This window comes from Sus scrofa, chromosome 3 (genome assembly GCF_000003025.6).
Source record: "Sus scrofa isolate TJ Tabasco breed Duroc chromosome 3, Sscrofa11.1, whole genome shotgun sequence".
In the NCBI taxonomy this organism is placed as follows: domain Eukaryota; kingdom Metazoa; phylum Chordata; class Mammalia; order Artiodactyla; family Suidae; genus Sus; species Sus scrofa.
This window is the reverse complement of record NC_010445.4, coordinates 125,882,826-125,908,497: the sequence shown is the minus strand read 5'-3', so window position 1 is coordinate 125,908,497 and position 25,672 is coordinate 125,882,826. Positions and strand designations below refer to the sequence as shown.

Here is a 25,672-nt window from a genome sequence, read left to right as displayed (position 1 = left end):
CACAGGGAGCTCCCGTAGGGGCTCAGTGGTTAACAAACCCAACTAGAAACCATGGGGACGTGGGTTGGATCCCTGGCCTCCTCGGCAGGTTAGGGATCTGGAGTTGCTGTGAGTTGTAGGTCGCAGACGTGGCATGGATCCTGCGTTGCTGTGGCTGTGGCTGTGGCCGGCAGCTGTAGCTCTGAAGCTCTGATCCAACCCCTGGCCTGAGAACTTCAGCATGCCTCAGGTGCGGCCCTAAACCCCCCCACCCAAAAAAAGAGAAAAAGGAGACATAAACTATCCACATGCAAAGGAGCCGGGTAATCGGGTAATCGCTGCCTGATCCTGCGGCCGCCCTCAGCACTCCCTGTCCCGGGACCTGCCCCTGCCTCTCGGCCTATCTGGTCATCACCTCCCCAGCCCAGCCCCACCCCAGCGGCAAACTCCCAGCAGGGGGTGCCTGGCTCCTGGCACAATGCCCGCGGCATCCTTGCTGAAGAAAGGAAAGTACCGGCTGGTCTCCTACATTCACTTTTCTAACACAGGAAAAGACGAAAATATACCCTCCTGAGATTTTTAGACACTCATTTTTAAAACACCGTCAAATCTAATGTTAAGCTACACGAACATATTTACAATTTGGAAGGCTGATAAAAATACGTTCTCTTCCTCAGAGGCGCCGGTGAGGAGGAATTGCTAGAAAGCTGTGCTTGTGTTCGTAGGCTTTCTGGAAAATTATGCCAGAACAGATCCAGCAGTAATACTTGAAATACTGGCCTTGGAAAAAGATGCCAGGAGTTCCCATCATGGCACGGCAGAAAAAAATCTGACCAGGAACCATGAAGTTGCAGGTTCAATCCCTGGCCTCACTCAGTGGGTTAAGAAGGCTCTGGTGTTGCCATGAGCTGTGGTGTAGGCTGCAGACTCGGCTTGGATCCTGTGTTGCTGTGGCTCTGGTGTAGGCCCGCAGCTACAGCTCTGATTTGACCCCTAGTCTGGGAACCTCCATTTGCCGCAGGTGCAGCCCCCAAAAAGCAAAAAAAGCAAAAAAAAAAAAAAAGCAAAAAAAACAAACAAACAGATGCCATCTCTGAGGGAGGGGACATAGTGGAAAGATCAAAAAGTAGACAGAAAATACCTCGATAACAGACACTCTTAACAGACCAGTGAAGCATTAGACTCACAATTTCAATTCACCACAGACGGAGCAGTCAAAATTGTTCAAATCAAAATCTCTTTGTTTTAGTCCCAAAAACTCACAGAGGAAAAAATACTGATGAAAAGACTGTGATACCCATTTTTAACTCTTTATTGAGTGACAATACCAAACTCTGCCCAAATGCAAATACCCACTTATTTACTACAACACTGTTCATGCCACTTCACAAAAACTGACTTCCGAATGTGACAAGTGTATTTCAAAAGCATCTCCTCTGACCAGCCCCCAAAACGAGGCAGCACTCACTGACCTCCTGTCTCCCTCGTGAGGACGGAAGCACGGGTGCTTCAATCTAAACCAGACTAAGCCCTGCGGAGAGGAGCAAGTGACCCTGGCAAGGGTGCCTGAAGACCGCGGCTCTTCTGCAGGCCTTCGGCCTTGGTGAGCCCCAACTCACTGAAGTCAAGAGACGTCAGGACATTCATTAGACTGAATCTTCTGTTACATCAAGTGTGGCTACGCTTCACTCGTCTTTTGCACTCCCTTAGGCTCTCTGTGCCTTTGTGAAGACAGGCGGGTGTGTGTTACAACTGAATGAAGCAAGTATCCTTGAGGTTTTATGCCTAATACATCTCACTCGGCAAAAACAAGAGTTTAGCAGGTTTTATGTGTTATGCTAGATCAGTTCAAATGCCATTTCCCAACAGAAACAGAAGCACTAGTGCAGGTTAAATATAGTCCTTTATGTTTTTAACTCTGCCCTATGGGCGCCAAAAGTACTTTTTAAATTTAAAATATAGTTTTAAATTGAATAGTAAATGTTAAAATATTTCACTAATATATTTTGTGGATTCATTATAAAGGATATGAATCAATGCAAACAGTATGAGTATTTTTTCCCTAAGAAAAGCTTTTAAAATAAAATACCTATCTGCCAATATTGAAAGTTGGGTTCACCTCTAGCCAGCAAGGCTTTCTTTCAGATTTGAAGGTGAAATCAAAACCCCTACAGACAAGCAAAAGCTAGGAGAAACCAGTGCCATCAAACCAGCTTTACAACAAACACTAAAGGAACTTCTCTAGGTGGGAAGAAAAGGCCACAACTAGAAAGAGGGAAATTACAAACGAGGAGGCTCCCCAGTAACAGTAAAGGCGAACATCAGTGAAGGTAGGAGATCCTCCACACACACGTGCCACCAAAGCAGCCACTGTGAGCAGAGGAGGGACAAACGCAGGACCCTGGAACTGCATTTGCAATGAAGAGACCAGCAACTTAAAGCACTCTTGTGTGTATATATAGACGCCTACATCAAAACCTCATGGTTACCACCAACCAAAAATTGACAATAGATGCAATTCGAACACAGCACTAAAGATAGTCATCAAACCACAAGAAAAGAGAAGAAAAGGGGGAAAAAAAAGGCCAAGGGATAAAGGGCCAGAGAAGATCAACAAAACCAAATCCAAAACCATTAACAAAAGGGCAATAAGAACATACCTATCAATAACGACCTTAAATGTCAATGGACTAAATGCTCCAACCAAAAGGCACAGACTGCCTGAATCGATACAAAAACAAGACCCACATATATGCTGTATAAAGAAGATACGCATACACACACACAGGAATATTACTCAGCCATAAAAAGGAATAAAATAATACCATTTGCGGCAACATGGATGGGATCTAGGGAGATACTAAGTGAAGTTAGTGAAAAACAAACATCATATGATATCACTTATACGTGGAATCTAAAAAAAAAGACACAAATGAAGTTATTGCAGAACAGAAGGAGACTCACAGACTCCGTCAACAAACTTCGGGTTCCAAAGGAGACCTCTGGGGGGGGCGGACTGGGGATGTGCAATTGGCACATGCGCACTGTATACCGAGTGCCCGGCCGGTGGGGACCTGCTGTGCAGCACAGGGACCTCGACCCTATCAATAGTCTGTGATCATCTGTGTGGGAAAAGAGTCTGCAGGAGAAGGGATGTGTGTCTCTGTGTAACTGAATCCCTTTGTTGTACAGCAGAGATGATCACACCTCGTCAATCAACTCTACGCTTTTTAAAATGGGAAAAAAAAAGAAAGCTGGGTTCAGTGACACCGCATATAATCTCTATAGTGGCTTAAGTTTACATGTTTTAAGAAAAACAGACAAAAAGACAAAACAAAACCTATATCCTCAATCAACTTCCATTCTAATTCAAATAGCTCCCTAAACAAATGATTATTCTCTTCTCCTCCAGCTTACACACCCACACAGACCATCAGGCAAGCACGCGGTCCAGTCTCCCATAAGGAGCAGTTTCAGGTGCCCAGGGCCCCCGGGGGCCCGGGCGCTCAGGAGCCTTTCCAACTGCAGTACCGAGCACATGGGCAGCAGGTTTCAGGCTGGGTCACAGGACTTGGATTCAGTCTGGAGCCTACACAGTTGCTGAAGGTGTTAATTAGGAAGAACTAAGCTCCAACTAAATTACATTTCAGAGGAAACCAAACTTGAAACACTATCTCTGGCATTAGTCCTGGAAGCTGCAGTTGAATTATGCCCTGGAATTTAAAAAGCAAACAAACAAACAAAATAACAGAGAGCATATAAATCAGGGACTGCGTTTAATCTAAAAGATGTCAAGTATTCAAGAAAGATGGGATCCGAGAGAAAGGCAAACATTAACAAGTGAAAGAACATTAGGCGGTCTTCATTTTCCGCACAGCCCCAGAGCAGGGAAAAGTAAGTTTTCATACCTGATTTCTAAGATGGCAAAATACAAACCACGGTCCAGATCGCCTATATCTGGCATGAATTACCTATTACACACATGCTTCCCTGGTTCTACAGGCCTCAAATAAAGCTTTGTGCCAAACAGCTTGGCAAGGCTGATAAAATCTTATGAAGAATGGCAGGCTTTCAGGCCCCCGAGCTCTCTTCGCTTTGAAGAGCATCACGAAGCACAGGTCCAAGAACAGACGGGTGGCACTCTAAGAGGTCCCTCCGGGCCAGGCAGCGGGGCAGAAAGGCCGGCCAGGAAGGACCACCTCCGCGCACGCCGCTGCGCCGCGCTTAGCTGGGCGAGAGCAGCTCCGCTCTGACCCCCGCGCTCCGTGGCCCGGGAGCGGCTCTGGACTGCTCCCGACGGCCCCGGGTTGAATCTGAGTTAGAGTTGAAACTAAAAAGGTCTTACAAGATGAGCTAACACGGGTCAAGAAAGCAGCTTCTCAACGCCCGGCCAGCCTGCGGCCCCGCTCCCTCGTGCTCGTTACCAAGTTCCCGGGACTTGGACGAGAAGAGCGCCCTCCGAGGAGCGGCCAGAGCAGGGCTCCTCTGGTTCTAAGCCGCCATCAGGGAGATAACGAAAACTGTCCGAGGCAATTTTAGTACCTTGGAATCAGTATTTCTAGGGTTAACCGAAGAAACCAGAAAGCAAACTCGTGTGTAAAACCTTCACATACATAACATCATGGGTGCAATGAAAGGACACGCAGATAAATATCAGCAGTGCTTCTACGACGGTCAAGGTGAGACAGGGTGGCTTCCATTTTCTCCTCCCGCCCAACCCCTGGAGAAACGGGAACACGCGTGCATGGTCTGCAGAAGCAAAAAGGCTGCGCGTCCGTTCCTTTTCAAGGTCGTCTCATAAGATGCTGAACAGGGCACCAAAGAGAAGGCCAGTTCAACACTCCCCCAGGGAGTGACATCTGCAGCCTCCACGCTCTACCTCCGAGAACCTTCTCCTTCCCACAGGTGAGTCTACACCCTTGGGACACTGGGAAAGGCTCCTGGATTCAAGACGCCACCACCTTAGAGGCGGCTGCTGAAGATCAAGACCGAGGAAGCGCTCCTAGGAGGAAGCGCTCCTAGGAGGAAGCGCTCCTAGGAGGAAGCGCTCCTAGGAGGAAGCGCTCCTAGGAGGAAGCGCTCCTAGGAGGAAGCGCTCCTAGGAGGAAGCGCTCCTAGGAGGAAGCGCTCCTAGGAGGAAGCGAAGAGTCCCGAGCCGGGAGCTGTGAAGGCCGGGGGCAAGCGGGCCGAGCCCCCTTTCCTGACGCTCCCCAAGGGGCTGAGCTGGGAGGCGGCCATCCGTGCTGGGCGGAGGGAAGGCACCGCCCGAGCCCTGCACACAGCTGCGCCGAGGACACCCCGGACACGCCACCTGGCCATTCGAGGATAGCGAACTTCTGAAATGACTGCCTCTAAAACATCCCAGAACCCCCAGAGCTCCAAGCACTAAAAAGGGAGGCCTGGCAAAGGTAACCCAGGCACCAGCTCTCCTGTAGATTACCACAGCCTATTCCTGCAGCTCCCGGACCAGATCCCACTGAATCCACTCTCCGGGCAGCAGCCAAAACAATCCTCCAAAGCTGCAAGTCTGATCCCACCACTCTCCCGCCGAGAACGGCTGTGGGGCTGCCAGCCCGCATCTGCCCTGCTCCCCTAAGGGCATCTCCCCAACCTGAGCCCCGATCCCGCCCCGAACCCCTCCCAGCCTGCCAAGGGGCATCTCCCCAGCCTGAGCCCCCATCCCTCCGGCTGCAAGCTCGCTCTCGTGGATTCCCTTCTCCCTGATCCTGGCACATGATGTGCCCTCTACTCCCAAGACCCTCTCCCGTTCTGCGCCCCGCCCTCTTCATCCACACGCAGAGCCATCCTCCTGGTCTCCCCTTGGAAATCACCTCCTCTGGGAAGGTTTCTCCGAGCATCCCCGACACGCCCCACCAGTTCCCAGCCCCACTGTGGGTTCAGTGCTCCTCCTCCCAAGTGCTCTGCAGTACCTCGCCTTACTTCCGTTACAGCAGGCATCACACTGGCCTGAAATTGCCTACTTTTTGTCTTATTCCCTAATAATGAACTCCTTAAAGAAAGGGGCAGTGCCCTATACACTGTAATATCACCAGCCTCTGGCACTGTGCCTGACACACAGTTGGTCCATAAATATTTACTGACAAGGAAAGATACATAAACTGATAGAAAGTGATATCTAAACTAATGGAGCAGGATCTGAGAGTCCGGGGGTGGGGGAGAAGGAACAAAACACAATTTAGAAAAATGGAAAGGCTGCTGTTTGAATGGCCTTCATCTCATCATCAACCAAAAGAAACATCTCAAAGTGCTTTCAGTAACATGTCAGGTTCCTAAAAGCCCAGCAAAGCAACATCAAACACAATACTCTTTCTTTTTGGAAAGACGCACATGGTTGAGCTATTTCAAAAGAACTATCACAGGAGTTCTCCTGTGGCACAGTGGGTTAAGAACCTGGTGGTGTCACTGCACTGGCTTGGGTCACTGCTACGGCACAGGTTAGATCCCTGGCCCGGGAACTTCCACATGCCACAGGTGTGGCCAAAAAAGAAGAGAACTATCACAAAAACAAATAAATGGCACCTAATCAAACTTAAAAGCTTTTCACAACAAAGAAAACCATAAACAAATAAAACGGCGGCATGGGAGAACATATTTGTAAGGGCTTAACCTCCAAGATACATAAACAGCTCAACAACCAAAAAAACCCAAACAACCCAATTGAAAAATAGGCAGAAGAACTAAACAGACATTTCACCAAAGAGGACACACAGACGGCCAACTGGCACATGAAAAGATGCTCAATCACTAATTATTAGAGAAATGCAAATCAAAACTAATCACACAGGTCAGAACGACCATCAGTAAAAAGGAATACAAGTAACAAACGCTGGAGAGGGTGTGGAGAAAAGGGAAGCCTCCTATATTGTTGGTGGGAATAGAAGTTGGTGCAACCACTATGGAACACAGTATGGAGGTACATGCACCCCTACGTTCATAGCCAAAACTTGGAAACAACCTAAATGTCCCTCAACAGAAGAATAGATTAAGAAGATGTGAGAGATACACATGTACACAATGGAATACTACTCAGCCATAAAAAAGAACAAAATAATGCCATCTGCAGCACCATGGATGCAACTAGAGATTCTCATACTAAGTAAAGTCAGAAAGAGAAGGACAAGTACCACGTGGTCTCACTAACCTGTGGAATCTAAAATACGCCACAAATGAAGCTATTACAAAATAGAAACAGACTCACAGACATAAAGAACAGACTTGGGGTTGCCAAGGAGTGGTGGGGAGGGAGGAGGATGGACTGGGAGTTTGTGGTTAGTTGACACGAACTACTGTATTTAGAAGGGAGAGACAACAAGGTCTTACTGCATACAGCGCGGGGAACTCTAGCCAGTATCTCGGGATGATGCATGACGGGAAAGAATGCAAAAAGAGTGTATATGAGCATGTAACTCTGTCACTTTGTATACAGCAGAAATTAGTACCACACTGTGTACCAACCAGGCTTCAATAAATGAATAAGTAGTAAAGGCCACAGCCCCGTCAGCCTCTCAAAAAAAGGAAGCATCATCAATGTGAAGAATTTCCCCGTCTGCAGTCCGTCCCCCGAGGTCTGACCTTTGACACCCCCACCCTCTTCTCCCCAAATCCCAGAAGAGGAAGACGTTTGCCGACCGTAACCTAATGCTCATTTTGTACTCTACGCTTCTCATCTTAGGTAAATGCAGGGAAGCTTCTGGCATATGTCAGAGAAGAATTCTTCAAGGAAGGAAAGAGGGACAAGACGGCAAACCGCGTGTCCTCACTGACCATGGCCGTCTATGAGACGGCCTCTTACATGCAACTCATTTTTAAAAGAAACTAACTGCAGTGAGATGATGGCAGGCATATGAGACTTGTGTTTTAGAGGATTAGATCTCCTGATCTCTAGGAGTTGAAAGCTGAAGATTCTGAAACACTTGGAAACAAAAAACAAATGTCAATCTGAACAAAGATGAGTGTCTACTATCTATTTTGATGGGACAGTAAGTAGTTTCCCATAAAAGAATGGTTCAGCATCATCTTACTGGCTCCAGGAAGCAAAGCGAATTTACAAGTGAGCCACTGTGTCTAATTTACACAGCCACATGCAGACTCGAGGTCCCTTAACACAGCCAGTTTAGAAACACAGTATCTCTGCTGGTCCTATTTTTAGCGTAACTCCTTTCTGTATTACTTACCGGAATGTAATAGATGCCCATCTTGGGAGATTCGTTGGCAGTGAGAAGCATCCCTAAAAATAAACACAATGAAAAAGGTAAACACACGGGGAAAAGAAACGTTCCCTTCTCTGTTTCACATGTGGCAGTGTGGGCGATGCTCGGAACAGGGCGTAGAGAAGAGCCGGGCCGGCAGCCAGGCACCGTCGGAGTCAGGTCCCTGACCCTCTGAGACAGGGTACCTTAAGTATCAGGAAGACCAGCTTCCCCATCTGCAAAGTGCCCAGGCCAGACTGGTTAGTGACCAGCTGGTTCCCACCATAAAGTGCTCAGGTCTGGTTAAAGTTTGCCGTCATTTTTAAGAGGGCACGTTTTAAGCTTCAGGCATACAGATAAAATGTAGTTTTGATGTACTACATTTGATTATGATAATAACAAGGAAGTTAAGAAACAGCTTCTGGGAGTTCCTGTTGTGGCGCAGCAGAAATGAATCAGACTAGTATCCATGAGAATGCGGGTTCGATCCCTGGCCTCACTCAGTGAGTTAAGGATCCGGCATTGCCGTGAGCAGTGGTATAGACTGAAGATGCAGCTCGGATCCCATGCTGCTGTGGCTGTTGTGTAGGCCAGTGGCTGTAGTTCCAATTCAACCCCTAGCCTGGGAACTTCTATATGCCCCGAGTGCAGTACTAAAAAGCAAAAAAAAAAAAGGCTTCTTTCTGTTAATCAGGAATCAAAGAACCAAGGTAAAAGTATTTCCCAAAAAATGTCACAGCAGAGTAGTACGTTTCCATTCAACTTTACACCCGAACAGAAAACAAAATGACTTAAGGGGAAATGCTATGTGTAGCTACATTGGAAAAGACCTGTAAGCATCTAACGGCCCTGGAGTTCCCACCGTGGCTCAGGGCAAATGAATCTGACTAGTATCCATGAGGACGCAGGTTCCATCCCTGGCCTTGCTCAGTGGGTTAAGGATCCGGTGTTGCCGTGAACTCTGGTGTAGGTCACACATGTGGCTAGGATCTGGCGTCGCTGCGGCTGTGGTGTAGGCCAGTGGCCTCAGCTCTGATTAGACCCCTAGCCTGGGAACCTCCACGTGCCACAGGTGCAGCCCTAAAAAGCAAGAAAACCAAAAACCAAAACAAACAAAAAACGCATCTAACACCCTTACTATCCAGAGATGATTCACTCACAAGGGATTTTTAACAGACTCATCAACCAGACTAGTGGTTAATAATTTCATCTGGGGATTAGTATTTTAAGAAAGTAAAAATGAAATAAAAGACAACTTCATGGCATTCAATAATGGTTTCCCTGTGACCCTGGCAGCAACGGTAACGTCTCCACATCATTCTTTGGTACAGACCAGAGTGCTCAGACTATCTCAGTCTTGTTCTCAGTTCTCAGCCACAAATGCAACCCACTCCTCCCTCCACCCCAGGCCCTTTATGGGCCCCCAGTCCTCGCAGCCCCTGTTCCAGAATGAGGCACTTGCAAAAAAACTGAAATCAGCAACCATGCAGGGAGTCCTTTACAATTTACAGAACTTTTATCTTAACACGCAACCTTTTGTGTTAGTGAACATGCAACAACTCTCAAAACAAATACCATCCTTATTTGTCAGATCATTAAAAAATAAAGCTCAAAGTACTGTCTCATCACAAGCTAGAGAATTTTGGAGCCAAAATTCACACTTAAGAGCCCTCGTTTATACTTTGGCAGATCAAATTACAGTCATTAAATAAATCTATTTATAAAATATAATAGAAGAATCCACAGAGGAAAGACATCTGAAATATCAGACTACATGGTCATAATTAAAGATACCAAATGTTAAGAACAATGATTTGATTCCATGATTTTAAATGCACTTTTCGTTGCTCTTCTGTTAATGCAAGAGCTTGTCAAAGGGATGATATTTAACGCTGTTAAGTGCAATAAAATGCTGAGATGGATGAGGTCCACTAACAGCCAGAAAGCAGGGACTCGGCGCTCCCTGAGCAGAAGCCCGGCGTGCGCAGAGACTGGGGGGGGGGGGGGGGCAAGCCCAGAACTGGGACCAAGCTCCACGAAGTACACACATGCACCACGAAGACACGCAAAGGAACAGACCGGGGCGGAGGAAAGCAAGAACATGCATCTAAATTAAAGCAAATCAAGAAGCAGAGACGTCCTCGATGCTGGTGGCCTCTATAAAGTCTTTCATCTGAACATTTTTCTCGCCCTGGAAACAAATGCTCACTGAGGTCGTATCAGGAGAAACCACCTCGACGGACTGCTGCTTCCCAAGCCTCTCGAACAGCACTGCAAAGCCTCTCCTAAACCGCTGGACATGACCGGAGGAGAAGGTCTGGGGACTTGGGAGACGTGTTACAACCAAAGAGAAGGTTCCTGCCAGAGACATCCCCTAAGCCTGGCTTCACTGGCGCAACCCTGGACGTTCGGCACGGAATGTTCTACGGGGAGACACCCACACCTACCAAACCACCGAAGAGGCGCTCATCTGATACGCGAAGAATTCCGACTGACTGCAGCCGATGGTCTCCTACGATGCAGCAGGACCTCACGTGGCCACATACAGACCATGACACAAGCTGACCCACCACCAAACTAAAGCGGTAAAGGTCAGGACGGACACCAGCTATAAAGGAGAAAAATAACTTCACAAAGCCCAAAGAATATTCGACGTTTCTAACAAGAAAGAAGCAGGAAAACCACGCCAGGGAAAGAGTTGGTTCGGCAGAAACTAAGACGATCACAGGCAAGAGGGAAGCCAGCGGGCTACATCCACAGGTAAGAAAGTAGCCTCAAACTCAGGTAATTTACTCAAGGTCCCCAAAAAGCTAGCAGGAGGAGTAGCTGATATTCTACTGACGTTAAAACCCATGGCACGTGGGCCCTAAAACTCCAATAACAGCTAAGAGAGAATGGAGAGGCTCCCCACACGAGCAAATAAACCATGAAAAAGCAGACACAGCAACAGGAAAACATTTTCAATAGAATGTCGAATTGAAAGGCAAGACAATTACATACGTAGTGTGAGGACAATTTGAAAACATGAATGCCTGATTAATGTGACAAGAATTTCTCTAATGAAAATGATACTCATGAAGAGATTGTAAATTTTCCCTTTAAATTTCTCTTATATTGATGTTTATTAGGGTTTCAACAGAAGCAATATGAATTTTGAGAGGGAAGGCAGGCGTTCTTGTTGTGGCTCAGTGGAAAGGAACCCAACTGGTATCCATTAGGACGCGGGTTTGATCCTGGCCTCGCTCATAGGGTTAAGGATCCAGCGTCGCCATGAGCTATGGTGTAGGCTGGCAGCTGTAGCTCCAATCTGACCCCTAGCCTGGGAACTACCATATGCCTCGGGTGTGGCCCTAAATAAATAGCAGTTCCCATCATGGCTCAGTGGTGAGTGAACCCGACTAGGAACCATGAGGTTTGGGGTTCGGTCCCTCGCCTCGCTCAGTGGGTTGAGGATCCAGCGTTGCCGTGAGCTGTGGTGTAGGTTGCAGACGAGGCTCGGATCCCGTGTGGCTGTGACTGCCGGAGGCCGGCGGCTACAGCTCTGATTAGACCCCTGGCCTGGGACCTCCATATGCCGCAGGAGTGGCCCGAGAAAAGGCAAATACATAAATAATAAATAAATAATAATAAAAAAATAAATGAAAGCGAAGGCAAAGGTCATCAGCCTCTGGAGTCAGGAGAACACGGCTGCGGGGGGAAGTAGCGGCGCAGAGGCCACGGCGCGCTGTGCGGGCCGCAGCGCTGTTCCCAGAGACAGAAGCGCGCACAGCTCTCCTCTGCCTGTGCTTCGAGGGCTCGAGGACTCACTGACGGTCACAGCTCAGAATCCAACAGCCCCTTAGGCTGCGACTAGTGCCCATGGGCTCTGGGGCCAGTGTGTGGACGGCGACTGAGCTGGGAGGTGCGGCAGCCGAGGGGAAGGACCTCCAAACCTACAGCCGGCTGACGCTGCAGCGAGATGCAACGTGCGACCCTTTCTCTACTTATGCCTTTTTATGGGATTTTACTCACATATTCGCCAGCAATGGGTTGGAAATTTGAAAGCCAAGCCCTGGTCCTGCACCAGACCCTTCTAAGCAGCACTGCAGCAGCTCTGTGCAGACAGGCCGGGAAGCTGCCTGCGCCCGAGGGCGAAGGCCGGGCGCTCCCACCGCAGTCACCGCTCCGTGCAGAGCGTGTGATCCACCGACCCGGGCACCCAGGGTCAGGCGGCCGACAGAACAGCTTTTCTCTCTGTACCCAGAGGCTGCCGACAGAGAAGAAAAGGCCTTTCACGGCGAACAGGACAGGCCGTCTGCAGCAGCCCTGGAAGGCAGGTGAGACAAGAGGCAGGCTCATGTATATAATTACGAGGCCTGAATTAGGTCTCTCGGCGCGGAAATCGCCTTTCCTCCCCACCAGGGCTTCGGGGACTCGCCATCCCGACTCCCCAGGGCGGGGCGGGGGCCTCTCGGGCCCCGACCTGCCGAGCGGCTGCCCCAGCAGCTGCCGCGGGGGGAGCAGCCAGAGCAGGTGCGCGGAGCCGGGAGGCGGGTCCGTTTCTCCGCGTCCTGAGCAGCCTTCGTACTAGAAACACATGACGAAACAGCACCCGTGATTTGGCGTTCATCACTCCCACATGAGTAAGTGAAAAGGTAAAGAAGGCAGGCCCCGGCTTTCCCCAACTGTGACTGAGCGCGCCGTGAGTAAGCACAACCCTCAAGAGCAGCGTTACAGGGAAAGGAGCGGAAAGCCGGGGCCGCCAGCCAGGCCTGGGAGCCAAGCGCGCCCGCCACAAACCCCAACGGAGCAGCGGAGGCCCCGCCTTCCCGGGCTTGCCAGCTCGTGCAATCGCCTCTTTGGCTGGGTTTCCTGTCTGATTAACCTCTTGCAAGTTATCTGACGGTAAAGTCTTTCCTCTGTCCAAACCTTCACTCTTAAAATTGCTCCCTCCAGAAGAGGGTACTTTGCAATGGGGAGATCGGGTGGCCACACAAAGGGAACCGCCCAGTCCACCTCTGGCTCTGGGATGGCGGGTGGGATGGGATGCCATCCACACGGAGGACCCAGCGCCCCGTGCAGCACCCTTGTCCGAAAGATCTAACCTACGGTGCATGAAGCCATTACAGTTAACTTCCATTTTGGAAAAAAAACCATCAGGGCCGGAGGAAGAAGCTGAAGCACATCTGGATGGCCTAGCGGTTTCGGAGGCAGCGTCGTCACTGCCGTGGCTCGAGTTCGACCCGTGGCCCGGATGCAGCCCCCCAAAAAAGGACATCATAAAAAACAACCACAGGAATCCAGGACACAGGACCTCCTAAAAGACTACAGACCTGGTCATCATTGCAAAACTCAGTGTCATGGAAGAGGCAGAAAAAAGGATGGGAGACCACTCTGGTTTGAAAGAAACAAAAGGCCCAACAACTAAATGCAATTCACAACCTCAATTATATCCTAGTTCCAAAAAATGACCTGAAAAAGGCATGTGGAGGACAATCAAGGAGACGGTAAATGGACTGACGAAGGGGTTATCAGGGAGTGACCGTTCCCTTCGCAGGTGGGACAACGGCATCTTTGATGCTAGGAGAACACCTCTAGCATCCAGGCAGAGATCAAGGCTGCACCTGGTGCCCACAGCCTAGATGCCTTGCTCCTGCCCAGCATCCCAAACTGTCAAAGCTTTCTGCGTCCAGGCCAGCGCTGCCCAACAGAAATCTCGTGCGAGCCACATTTGTGACTTGCATTTTTCTGGGAGACACCTGTAAAAAAATCTTTGGAGTTCCTGGTGGTTCAGCAGGTTAAGGATCTGGCACCGTCAATACTGTGGCTCGGGCCACTGCTGGGGCACAGGGTTTAATCCCCGGCCCAGATGTGCCCCCAAAATCTTTTTAAACAGGTGAAGTTAATTTTTATATATTGACCAAAACGTGTTTACTTCAGCATGCAATCAATATAAAAAATTTAGGATTTACTTCACATTCTTTTTTTTTTTTTAATAAAATGTCTTTGAAGCCTGGTGTATATCTTACATGTAGAGCATGGCTCAATTCAGCTCAGTCACTCCGCAAGTGCTCGGTGGCCACACGTGGCTCCTGGCTCCCCAGCTGGTCGGCCCAGGTCGAGAACTTCTCTCTCTCTCTCATCCCTGTCTGTCCTCGTCAAACCCCCACTCCCTCAGTCCAGCTAAACTCTTGTTCCAACTTCAGTTTCACCTGGTTTTACTCCTGTTGGTGCTTACAGCCCAGACCCCGTTTCAGATCATTCAATATCCTCGCACTCGGACCCCGGCATCGAAGGCAGTAACTCCTGCACGCATCACAATGCGACTCACCTTCACAACTATGAAACCCTGTCCCAACTCTGGCCGATGAAAGGCCAACTACAAGGATGCAGAAGGCCACCTCTCCCTTGGGAGTGGACCATGTCGCCAAGACAGAGCCTGGGCTCCAGAGTCAGGAACGGCCGCCTCTCATCGAGACGCCGCAACACACCAGCTAAGTGACCAGCCCTGGGCAAAAAACAGCAGCTTTCTCTTCTCCAAAGATTTAAGAGGAGGGAAGGGGGGTGTGGGTGACAAGCGCCACCAACTACAAAGGGTTCTTAGAAAGATGACATGATACTGCCGCGTCCATCACTGAGACGGGCAGTGCAGCACCGCCCAGCGCCGAGTCCGCTCCTGCCTCCGCTTCTGTGCCACTTCGTACCTGCTAAGCGATGCCCTCGGCACCCCTTCCCTCTCGGCTTCTCTACTTCAGCCGCCGCTGGTTCTTTCACTGTCCCTGTCCACTCCCGGGAGCCGCCGGGCTGGCTCTTCCTTCTCGTTTCCCTCTAAAGGTCCTGCTCATGTCGGGTCTCCCCATTGTCCCCAACGGTCTCGTCTCCTTCATTCCCTGCTTCTCTGGGAAGTGACCTCTGTGGACCAAACCGTGTGTGCAGACCTGCTTTTCTACTGTCGCTGGACGTGGCTCCCAGGGGAAGGCTTCACAACCACTTTGGAAGCATGTTCCAAATAACACTTCTGGGCTCTCCCCCCAGACACCCAGGGCCAGTACCCCTGGTAGGACGCCAAGGACCCTGTCCTTTGTAAAAAGCTCCCAGGTCATACTGGTGGGCAGCCAGCTCTGAGACCCTCTGTGAGCCACTGCCTCCTCATATTCAAATGCTCCAAGAAAACAACCGTTCTCCCCAAAAGTGCTCCCAATCGCAGCCCAGAATATCGCCTCCTGCTCAGTTTAGTTCAGAACTGACCTCCTTTTACAAGATGGACAGAACAGCCTTCTGAAAGCAGGGTCGGAAGAGACCTCGACCACAAACAACGCCCGGCCATGCGGCATCTCCTTCCTGGACCCCGCCCACCCCACGGCCCGGGCCCCACCTGCCTCCTGCCTCACTCCTCCCAGAAGCCTCGGCAGCTCCACCGTGTATCCTGCTGGGTCCTAGGCCGTCCCTGCCCTCCTGACACTGTCCCCTCGTGTGGAGCTCCTCACCTCCAACTCTGCCCATCACATCTCACCAGCCCCGCAAACCCGGTACAAATAAAACCTCCCTGTCTCAGCTGACACCATCGCCCCCCATGCAGTCCCAGTGCTGTTTACACAGACAACAGAACTTCTCCCGCTCTGCCTCGCATCCCGCCATCAGAATTATCTGTGTACAACCCTGCTTGAGAATGGGAAGTATTCTCGTTTTCGCTCGTTCCCCAAAATTCTTGGAATTTGCCTGGAAGGTATTGTTAAATCCTGAAACCTGCCATGTAATTTACTGAGCAGCAGGCACCAGCGAATGTACCAAACCCATGGCCTCATGAGCCTGGTGGATCATCAGGCAAATCCCTAACCTCAATTTCCACACACGATTACTAATCACATAAAAGGCTAAAAAGCACACACGAAAATAGCACCTCACCTGCCACCGACCTATAGACTGTTACCAGTTTCTACTAATAGCTGGGCTGGCTGAGAACTGAGTCACTGGCAGTGTCATTTTCTGAGTCATCCACACCACTTCCTGCTCTTAATTTTTTAAGAAAATATAATATCCAAGAATTGTCCCAACCAAGCCAAACCCTGTCTTAAGAAATAAAATGAGTTTGAAACCCAACAAGGCCTAGCCCAGATTTATTTCCCGGAAGAGCCCACTGCTGTGCATTGCATACCTGAGTTGGGATAGAGGCAGACATCATTAATGTCATGTTCTGGCTCCAAGGAAGTAAATATTTTTCCCTAAAAGAGTAAGCAAAAAGGAATGATTAAAACAGTCCAAGGAAAACAACTTTCGGCAACGTGATACACAGGAAAGAAGCTGAAGACCTCACCTAGCTCCCCTGCACCTCCTGACGTGAACAGAGAAAACCACCTCATTAGCCATGACAGCAGTGAAGGGGCGCTCCCACTGCGGGGCCGTGGTTTAAGGATACGGTGTGGCTGCAGCTGTGGCTTAGGTCGCAGCTGCAGCTCAGATTCAACCCCTGGCCCAGGAACTGCCATATCCTGCAGGTGTGGCCCATAAAATAAATAGATAGACAGATAAGCAAGTAAATAAAACCACAGAATTTAAGCACCAAAAAAATCTTAGAGAATTTCTTTCATCGACTTCTCAAATCCTCTCATTTTACAGACAAAGAAACAGAGGCCTGGAGGGAGAAGTGATTTATCTAGGAAAATGCAAACTTTTAAAGATAATGCCTACGCAACAGGAAAGGTTAAGTTTTAAAATAAAGTTGTACATCAACTTAAAAAAAAAATTCTCATAAGCTTAGAATTCCCACTGTGGCTCAGCGGGTTAAGAACCCGACTAGTATCCATGAGGATGCAGGTTCGATCCCTGGCCTCGCTCAAGGGATTAAGGAAAGCTGTAGTGTAGCATGGATTTGGCGTTGCTGTGGCTATGGCATAGGCCAGTAGCTGCAGCTCTGATTCAGTCCCTAAGCCTGGGAACTTCCATATGCCACAGGCGTAGCCCTAGAAAGAAAAAAAGAAAAAAAGATTCCCATAATCTGGAAAATACCTCTGAGTTACACATGTCCTCAACGAAACCAAAGAGATGATCAGCACGGGAAAATGAGGACACCAGGTGCCATGCCTGGGTCTCATGGGGACTTGAGGGGTCCAATAGGACAGCATGAAATGACTTACAAATCCTATAGGTACACAAAGAATTAGTCACTACATAGTGAAGGCCAAAGTATTTTTAGTTTAAATGTAGGAGAAACATGCTATGTTTTTAAAAATTAAGAGAAGTTAAGGAAAAGAAGAGAAGACGAGACGAAGATGGAAGTGGAGAGAGGTGACGAGAAAGATGAACAAGGAAAGCCAGTCCAGCACAACTGCGGCATTGGGGTCTAGGGAAGAAGGTGGGTTTCCTCATTTCTACATCACACCTACAGCAGCAACTACAACATTGTTTTCAGAACCGATGCTCAAGGCCTCCGCCAGCTCTCCTCTTGCATTTACTAGCTCATTAGGGCAGGCTCCCTGATGAAGTGCCGGAACAATTCAGACATTGATTTCTGGAGTTCCCGTCGTGGCTCAGTGGTTAACTAGGAACTAGGAATCCGACTAGGAACCATGAAGTTGAGGCTTTGATCCCCGGCCTCGTTCAGTGGGTTCAGGATCTGGCACTGCTATGAGCTGTGGTGTAGGTGGCAGATACGGCTCGGATCTGGCATTGCTGTGTCTGTGGTGTAGGCGGGCGGCTACAGCTTCGATTAGACCCCTAGCCTGGGAACCTCCATATGCCTCAGGTGCAGCCCTAGAAAAGACAAAAAGACAAAAAAAAGAAAAAAAAAAAAAAACCCACTGATTTTGTGCACAATGAAAAACACTAGCCGGGTTCCATCAAGACAATGAAACTCACACAGCTGCCTCCCTTTCGTCTCACATTCCTGCTGAAACAAAAAGTGGCTGCCCACCCCCCGCCTCTCGAAAATGAATTAAAAAGAAAAAAGGGACACTTTTGGAATAAAGATGCTAAGTTTGTAATCCGTAAATGCAAAGACTCGTAAAAGCAACTGCTCCGCCGAAGGACTCTCCTCCTATAGATGATGAGCTCACCTCCTACTGTTCTCGCAAAATACGCAGGATTTAAAAGGAAAAAGGAAAAGCCCAAGGAAGGTCAAAGCCAGCAGCAGAGGGTTTTGTTACTTTGTAAATGACACTGAGAAGGGGAGGGAGCACCAAATATTTTTAAGGAAATACTACTTGTAAGAAAAACACTGTAAGAAATGATTGTAAAGGTGTCATACCTAAAATTCAATGGTGTGAGATGGGAAAAGAGAAATTGAGACATAATAATACTGGGGTGGAACGAGCGGGAGTATGGCTCACAAAACTTTCCTAAGGTTGTAAGAGAGCCTCAAGATCTAGGGGTTTTGTTCACAAATCAATTTTTTTTTCTTTTTTTAGGGCTGTACCTGCAGCATATGGAAGTTCCTGGACTAGGGGTTGAACTGGAGCTGCAGCTTCAGGCCTACACCACAGCCACAGCAGCATGGGATCTGAGCCGCACCTGTGACCTATGCCGCAGCTCACAGCAGTGCTGGATCCTCAGTCTACTGAGCAAGGTCAGGGATCAAACCCACATCCTCATGGACACTGTCGGGTCCTTAACCCTCGGAGCTACAACAGGAACTCCAAGATCAATTTCTTTAAACAATGGTTTACTCTCTACCTAATATGTAAAAATGCATGCTAATTCTGGCAAATGAGGAAAATTTCTTAACAGGAAGAAGACACTCCTGACTGCTCTGAATATGAGTATTACCTGTATCTCTCCCGAAGTACCTGACTTCCAAAGAAGTTTCCAAATAGATAAGTTAGTACTTCTTTCTCAAGAACTCACATAACTCAAGACAGGCCACAGAAAAAAAAGGAACATTAGGAAAATGGGCAAATAAGTCATTTTAATAAGAAAAAAAATACATACTGAGTTCTTATTCCACATTTTGATAATCCGTGAGTCGGCAGACAAAATCAAATCTAATGAATCTTGGAAATGAACTGATTTAATGGGCAGCCCATATTGGTGATCCTTAACTAGCAATGGTTTATCAGATCGAAGATCATACAACAAAACCTGAAAGGGAAAGAAAAATGTTATTTTTGTTTCAACAAATTATAAACATTTATTTAAAAAAAAAAAACAACCTTGGAGTTCCCGTCATGACGCAGTGGTTAACGAGGCTGACTAGGAACCATGGGGTTGCAGGTTCCATCCCTGGCCTTGCTCAGTGGGTGAAGGATCCGGCCTTGCCATGAGCTGTGGTGTGGGTCGCAGACTCGGCTCGGATCCCAAGTTGCTGTGGCTGTGGCGTAGGCCACAGCTCCAATCGACCCCTAGCCTGGGAACCTCCATATGCTGTGGGAGCAGCCCTAGAAAAGGTAAAAAGACAAAAAACAAAACAAAACAAAACACCAAAACCTCTGAGAACTTAGAATGATGGCTGCCGTTTGTTTCATCACCTTTTTTTGTCACCACAATGAATACCCTCACTCAAGACTCTAAAATCAGCCGGCAAAAATACTCCCGAAAAATCTCCTCGATTCCCCTTCCAGTACATGGCTTCGTGAATGCAATCCTGAGAGTAATTTCCAGGCACGCTGGGCGTGAGAACCGCTCAGACACAGCCAGCAAGGAGCCCAGAGGAAAGGAAAGCACACGCCAAGTCGTGTCACTCGGGAAGGAAGTCAAGAGGGCCATTCCGCACCAGGCACTGTCACAGCAACTGACGGGACCAAGAACCAGAGGCAGGATGCAGACAGGCCGGGGAGATTCAGGACAGACGGTGGAGCTCCCGCCCTGCCGGCCGCCCAGTCGCGGAGGCGGAGGCTCAGGTGGGCTCAAGACTCGGCTCCACCCGTAACCCGCCCCCCCCATGGCCCAGGAAGGCCCCACTGCTGGGTGGGGGGGTACTGGCCGTCGATACCGCTGTGTAAGAGGTGCCGAGGCCCGCCCTCACCCACGACGGCCCAGCACGTGCACTTCGCGAAGCTGCCGGAGCCTGAGACCCGCGCCGAGCCCGTCGTTGCGCGCTGGCCCCCAGCTGTGAGGGGCCGAGGCTCGTCCAGCTGGGGGGCCCTTGGCGCTGAGCAGCAGATCCACCTAATTAAGGTCTAGGATGACAAGAAACGAGGGAGCGGGTTGGCCTCCGCAAAGCCGACGGCCGGGGAAAGCTCAGCCAAGTGGCTGGTTGCCACTGCTCGGTGGTGGCGAAGGGCCACGGCAAAGGGTCTCAGGCCAAGGATGCCATCGAGGAGTACTTCAGACGCAAGAAACGACCAAACAGAAAAGCTGGCTCTTAAAGAAATCAGAAAAAGACAGATGGTGGAGGCAGGACTTTTGGGGGAGGGCAGAGGGTCTCTCCGAGCCGGGTCAGGACAGGCAAGGGTCCCGGAGAGCGGGACCTCAGCCCCAGGTGGCGGATCCTCTCTAGACCAGGACGGCCGAGGGAGAACCTCTACTGGCAACTGAGTTCAGCCCGGCACTGAGGTCAGAACAAACTCACGAGCCTGGGCTCTGCCCTGAAGGAAGACAGGAAAGACAACATCCACCCCGGGGCTCCTGCAGTCCAAGTCCTCAGACGCGCGCCTGCTGAGGGAGCTCCACTGATGGCGCTGCACGCAGGAAACCGCTAATAGCGCTGGGTCAAAAAAGAGGCTCCTTGAGCAAATATTTTTTGGATACTTACTTACGGAACACGCTTTTCACCTACAGGAATTTTCAGAGCCTTCAACATATACTGAAATACAGTATAAATCTGGCAGAGTAGGAAGGAATCTGGAGAATTCTAAACTTCTCTGACCACAGAACTCGGTTCCACACACTCTGAAAAGCATTGTTCTAACCACAGGCCAGAGAACATCGGGGGCATGTCCCACGGCAGCTTTAGCTCGAGAGACTCTCAGACCAACCATTAAGGCCAGAACTAGAATTTCTCAAGAGACTGAAAGAACACAGCCTGCCGGACAACCCTCTCCTCTGGCCAGAACAATAAGGCCTTATTTTCTGCTGCCTTAGCAACAGATATGTGAACGTTTCCCATGATACAAACCCGCCTCTAAAACAGTAACTGAAGGAGTTCCTGTCATGGCTCAGGGGAAACCAATCGGACTAGTATCCATGAGGATGAAGGTTCGATCCCTGGCCTCGCTCAGTGGGTTAAGGATGTGACCTTGCCATGAGCTGTGGTGTAGGTTGCAGATGCAGCTTGGATCCTGTGTTGCTGTGGCTGTGGTGTAGGCCAGCAGTTGCAGCTCTGATTCGACCCCTAGCCTGGGAACTTCCACATGCTGCAGGTGCAGCCCTAGAAAAAAAAAAAAAAACCACACACAATAATGTAACATAACACAGCATAAAATAAAACAGTAACTTGAGTGTGAAGTTTCTGACTTAAACATATTTACCTGCCCCGTGGATGTTCCAACTGCCATGGTCAAGGCACCATTAAATTTCAGAGCAGAGATTGTTGGTAAACTGTTTATCCTAAAAGGCAAAATATTCATGTTCCATGCATTTATGACCAAACTTGCTTCCAAGTAACAAATTCGTTTTTACTCAACACTTCAATTCTCATGGGAAAAGCACATTTCTAGTCTTCTGTTTAAAAGTTATCTTCTTTAAAAGCTCTTAAATATCCTCAAAGTAGGTACAAACAAAAAAATGTTTCTGAAAATATAAAACCAATTGAAAGCATCAGTACGCCAACACCTTTCACTCTGATTAAGCCAGGACATGGTATTTACAAAAACATCACCATTTTTGTTTAAGAGGAAATAATTTTCTAATTGGGCATGAGCATAACCATTTTCCTTCGGGGGTGGGGGGGCTCACCCACAGGATGTGGAAGTTCCCAGGCCAGGGAATGAACTCTCGCCACAGCTGTAATCAGAGTCCCAGCAGTAACAATACCAGATCCTTAACCTGCTGAGCCACCAGGGAACTCCCACCAATTTCATTTTTCAAGTTAGCAATGTCAAGTTAAAACAACAGACTAGTCCCCAGATGGGGACCTAGTACCTCTAAAAGTGACAGCATGATGGAAGTTCATGGACTTCCACGACTCTGGAATAGGCTTCTCACTCACTCAGTAAGCAAGAGTAATGCTCCGTGGTGGAGAGGGCCCTGGGTGACAAGTCAGAAGTGGGCAGTAGTCCTGATTTCAATACCTATTGTCTCTGTGTCCTTGGACCAGGACCTACGGCCCAGGCCGCCACCTGCTGGCATCCACGAGTCTCTTACGCCACCTAAAGCCTTGGCCTGCACCCACAGGGAAGCGTCAGCGAGAGCCTGGAGGCCTCTCGGCCACATCACTTTCGGTCGATTCCTCTTCATTCATTTCTTGGTGCTCTAATTCCTACCAAGCTCTATTTTTACTTGATATCCTTGGGCTCCTTCTGACATTTTAATCTCACTGACACGGGACGGCCGCCTGAGGCTCCGGAGGGCGGGAGAAGGTGCATCTGCACGTGCGCGGCGACTGTTCAACTGCTGTTCCTTTCCCGTCAGGCAATGCGGCAACGGGTGCCCCAAGCCTTAAGAACACATGCGCTGTTTCATCCAGAAATCCAAACTCTTGATATTTTTTCTCAGGAAATAACCACAGATGTGACCGTGTGATTAAGGTGAAGCAAGAGAAAACCCTAAGTTTCCTTCGGGCACCAAGAGTGGCCTGTTTCTTAAAACAGACCTGTCTGTGTACACGCAAAAGTCATTTTTATTTCCTTTTGTGTATTCGTGAAACCGCTTAGTATCTTTTTACACTAAGTACAAATCATTTTTACAAAATAACTTTTTAAAACTTTTAATAAATAAAATAACCCCCATGAGTTCCCGTTGCAGCTGAGCAGGTTGAGAACCCAACTAGTAACCATGAGGATATAGGTTTGATCCCTGGCGTCGCTCAGCAGCAGCTCCAATTCAGCCCCTAGCCTGGGACCTTCCATATGCCCCAGGAGGGGCCCTAAAGAAACCAAAAAACCTCCCCCATGACATCATGACAGCTGAAAAATGCCCTATTCCCAAGGGCAAGAGGCCACTGAAAACTTTTGTACATCAATATTCAATTTTAAAAAGCAAAAGACCACAGAAAAGAAACTCATGGACTTGGAGAATAGACGCGTGGCTGCCAAGGGGGAGTGGGAGGGAGTGGGATGGACTGGGAGCCTGGGGTTAAGAGATGCAGACTATTTATTGCCTTTGGAATGGATTAGCAATGAGATCCTGCTGTGTAGCAGTGGGAACTATGTCCAGTCACTCATGATGGAGCCTGATAATGGCAGAAAACAGAATGGGTACATGTACAAGTAACTGGGTCACCATGCTGTACAGGAGAAAAAAAACTGTACTGGTGAAATAACAATTACAAAAAATTAATAAAAACAAACTACAACAAAAGAAAAAAACAAAAATAAAAACGCAAAAGAATAAATACGCCTATGTTTCAAGACCACACTTTTTTATTTTTCCTTCCTTAATTTCCTATGTTACTTCTACTACAGTCATTAAACTCAAAATAGAACTAGCCTTAGGACATACTGCAAATAACTCCTGCTGGCCTGCTTTCTTTTTTATTATTTTCATCTTTTTGTCTTTTTAGGGCCAAATCCACGGCATGTGGAGTTTCCCAGCCTAGGGGTCTAATCAGACCTGTAGCCGGCCTCTGCCACAGCCACAGCAACGCCAGATCCGAGCTGTATCTTCGACCTACACCACAGCTCATGGCAACGCCAGATCCTTAACCCACTGAGCGAGGCCAGGGATCGAACCTGCATCCTCATGGTTCCTAGTCGGATTCATTTCCACGGCGCCACGGCAGGACCTTCCCTGGCCTGCTTTCTTAAATGACTTTTTTAAGAAGAAACAATTATTGACAGAGCCTGTATTAGAACACGAGTCTCTTTATTCTAATTCAAAGACAAGCTGGGGAGTTCCCGTTGTGGCGCAGTGGAAATGAACTCGACTAGGAACCATGAGGTTGCGGGTTCGATCCCTGGCCTCACTCAGTGGGTTAAGGATCCGGCACTGCCATGAGCTGTGTAGGTCAAAGACTCTGCTTGGATCTTGCGTTGCTGTGGCTGTGGTGTCGGCTGGCAGCTACAGCTCCAATTCATCCCCTAGCCTGGGAACCTCCATATACCTCGGTTGTGGCCCTAAAAAGCAAAACTAAGTAAATAAATAATTAAATTAAATTTAAAGAAAAACAAAGACAAGCTGATATTTAAGAGAGAGAGAAAACTAAGCGCTCTGCTTCCTAGGGAGTGGGTCAATATCTTCCAGTTAAAACTGATTTCCTCCTTTCTAAAAATAAGGACGTTTCTGATTCATTTGCTCTCACATCTTCAAGATGAAATACGACCAAGCATTTTCCACGGGTTTATTCTAACAGAGTAGCTCATAAAATTCAGTAATCTGCATATTTATGTTTTATGAGTTTTTGTCTGTGTACATGTCACAATAAAAATGTCTAATTAGTTCTGAAAAGAAAAAGCAAATGTAGAAAGATGGAACTTTGCATTTTAAAATAGTATGACATATATTCTACATCATGATTAATGCAGCTGTTCCTCAGCATTACTTTAATAACACTCGGCAATAACAATCAGGAAGGAAATTCTCCTATACTCCATTTATTTATCTGTTATCTTTTCAGGGCAATGCCCACGGCATGTGGAAGTTCCCCATGAAGGGCTGAGTCGGAGCTGTAGCCGCCGGCCTGCACCACGGCCACGGCAATGCCAGATCCCAGCTGCATCTGCAACCTACGCCACAGCTCACAGCCACGCCCGATCCTTAACCCACCAAGCGAGGCCAGGGATCAGACTCGAGTCCTTATGGATGCTAGTCGAGTTCATTACTGCTGAGCCACAGTGGGAACTCCTTCCTATACTCACTTTAAGTGTCATAATTAAAAGATGGAAAAAATGAACTTTACTTGCCACAGAGGAAAACAATGTACATATTAGAAAGAGACATCTTTCCACTTAAGTGGTTCTTATTTTTTTTCTAGGTCAAGGATGCTTTTTACAAACACTCCACCTCCCATGTGATACAGCTCTAGATAACTGTCTGACCAACTGCAAGAGTACACGCTGGTAAAATGACATCTCCAGGAATAGCAAGACCCAAAAGGATGTTTCTGAACCAATTACAGCAACTAATCCCATGTCAAGGATCTGACAATGAGAGTGATTAAGTCTGCATGTGTGCCAACAGGAGCATAGAAAAATATCTGAAAACATAGGGAAAGTGCAATAATTACTCTAGTGAGTGGGGTAAGAACAGGGGCTTATACTTCTTACTTAATTCAAGCTTCTAGAAGTTTTATCCTCTAAGCGTACATTATTTTTCCAAAAAAAAAAAAAAAAGGGCAGGAAATCAGCAAACAGGAATAAGAAAATACCAAAAACATTGGTTCTCTCCACCTTAGAGTTCAAAGCACACATCTTTGCTTGTTAACTGGAGCAGTAGACTCCTGGTTCCCTCATCAGATCCCACAGAACTGGAAATAT

General features: G+C 48.3%; 1 protein-coding gene and 1 pseudogene across 1 annotated transcript in view; one reads left to right on the top strand and one right to left on the bottom strand.

The window, feature by feature from the left end:
- The window catches only part of NOL10 (nucleolar protein 10), a 95,205-nt gene that overhangs the window by 48,129 nt on the left and 21,404 nt on the right, over positions 1-25,672 (bottom strand). Inside the window, exons 10-13 of the mRNA XM_021087848.1 lie at positions 21,569-21,647; positions 19,092-19,241; positions 16,324-16,390; positions 8,175-8,227 (exon numbers count right to left, since the gene is read on the bottom strand). Coding sequence (XP_020943507.1) covers positions 8,175-8,227; positions 16,324-16,390; positions 19,092-19,241; positions 21,569-21,647 — 349 coding nt within the window. The remainder of the gene's footprint in view (positions 1-8,174; positions 8,228-16,323; positions 16,391-19,091; positions 19,242-21,568; positions 21,648-25,672) is intronic.
- LOC110260058 lies at positions 19,495-20,904 on the top strand (annotated as a pseudogene).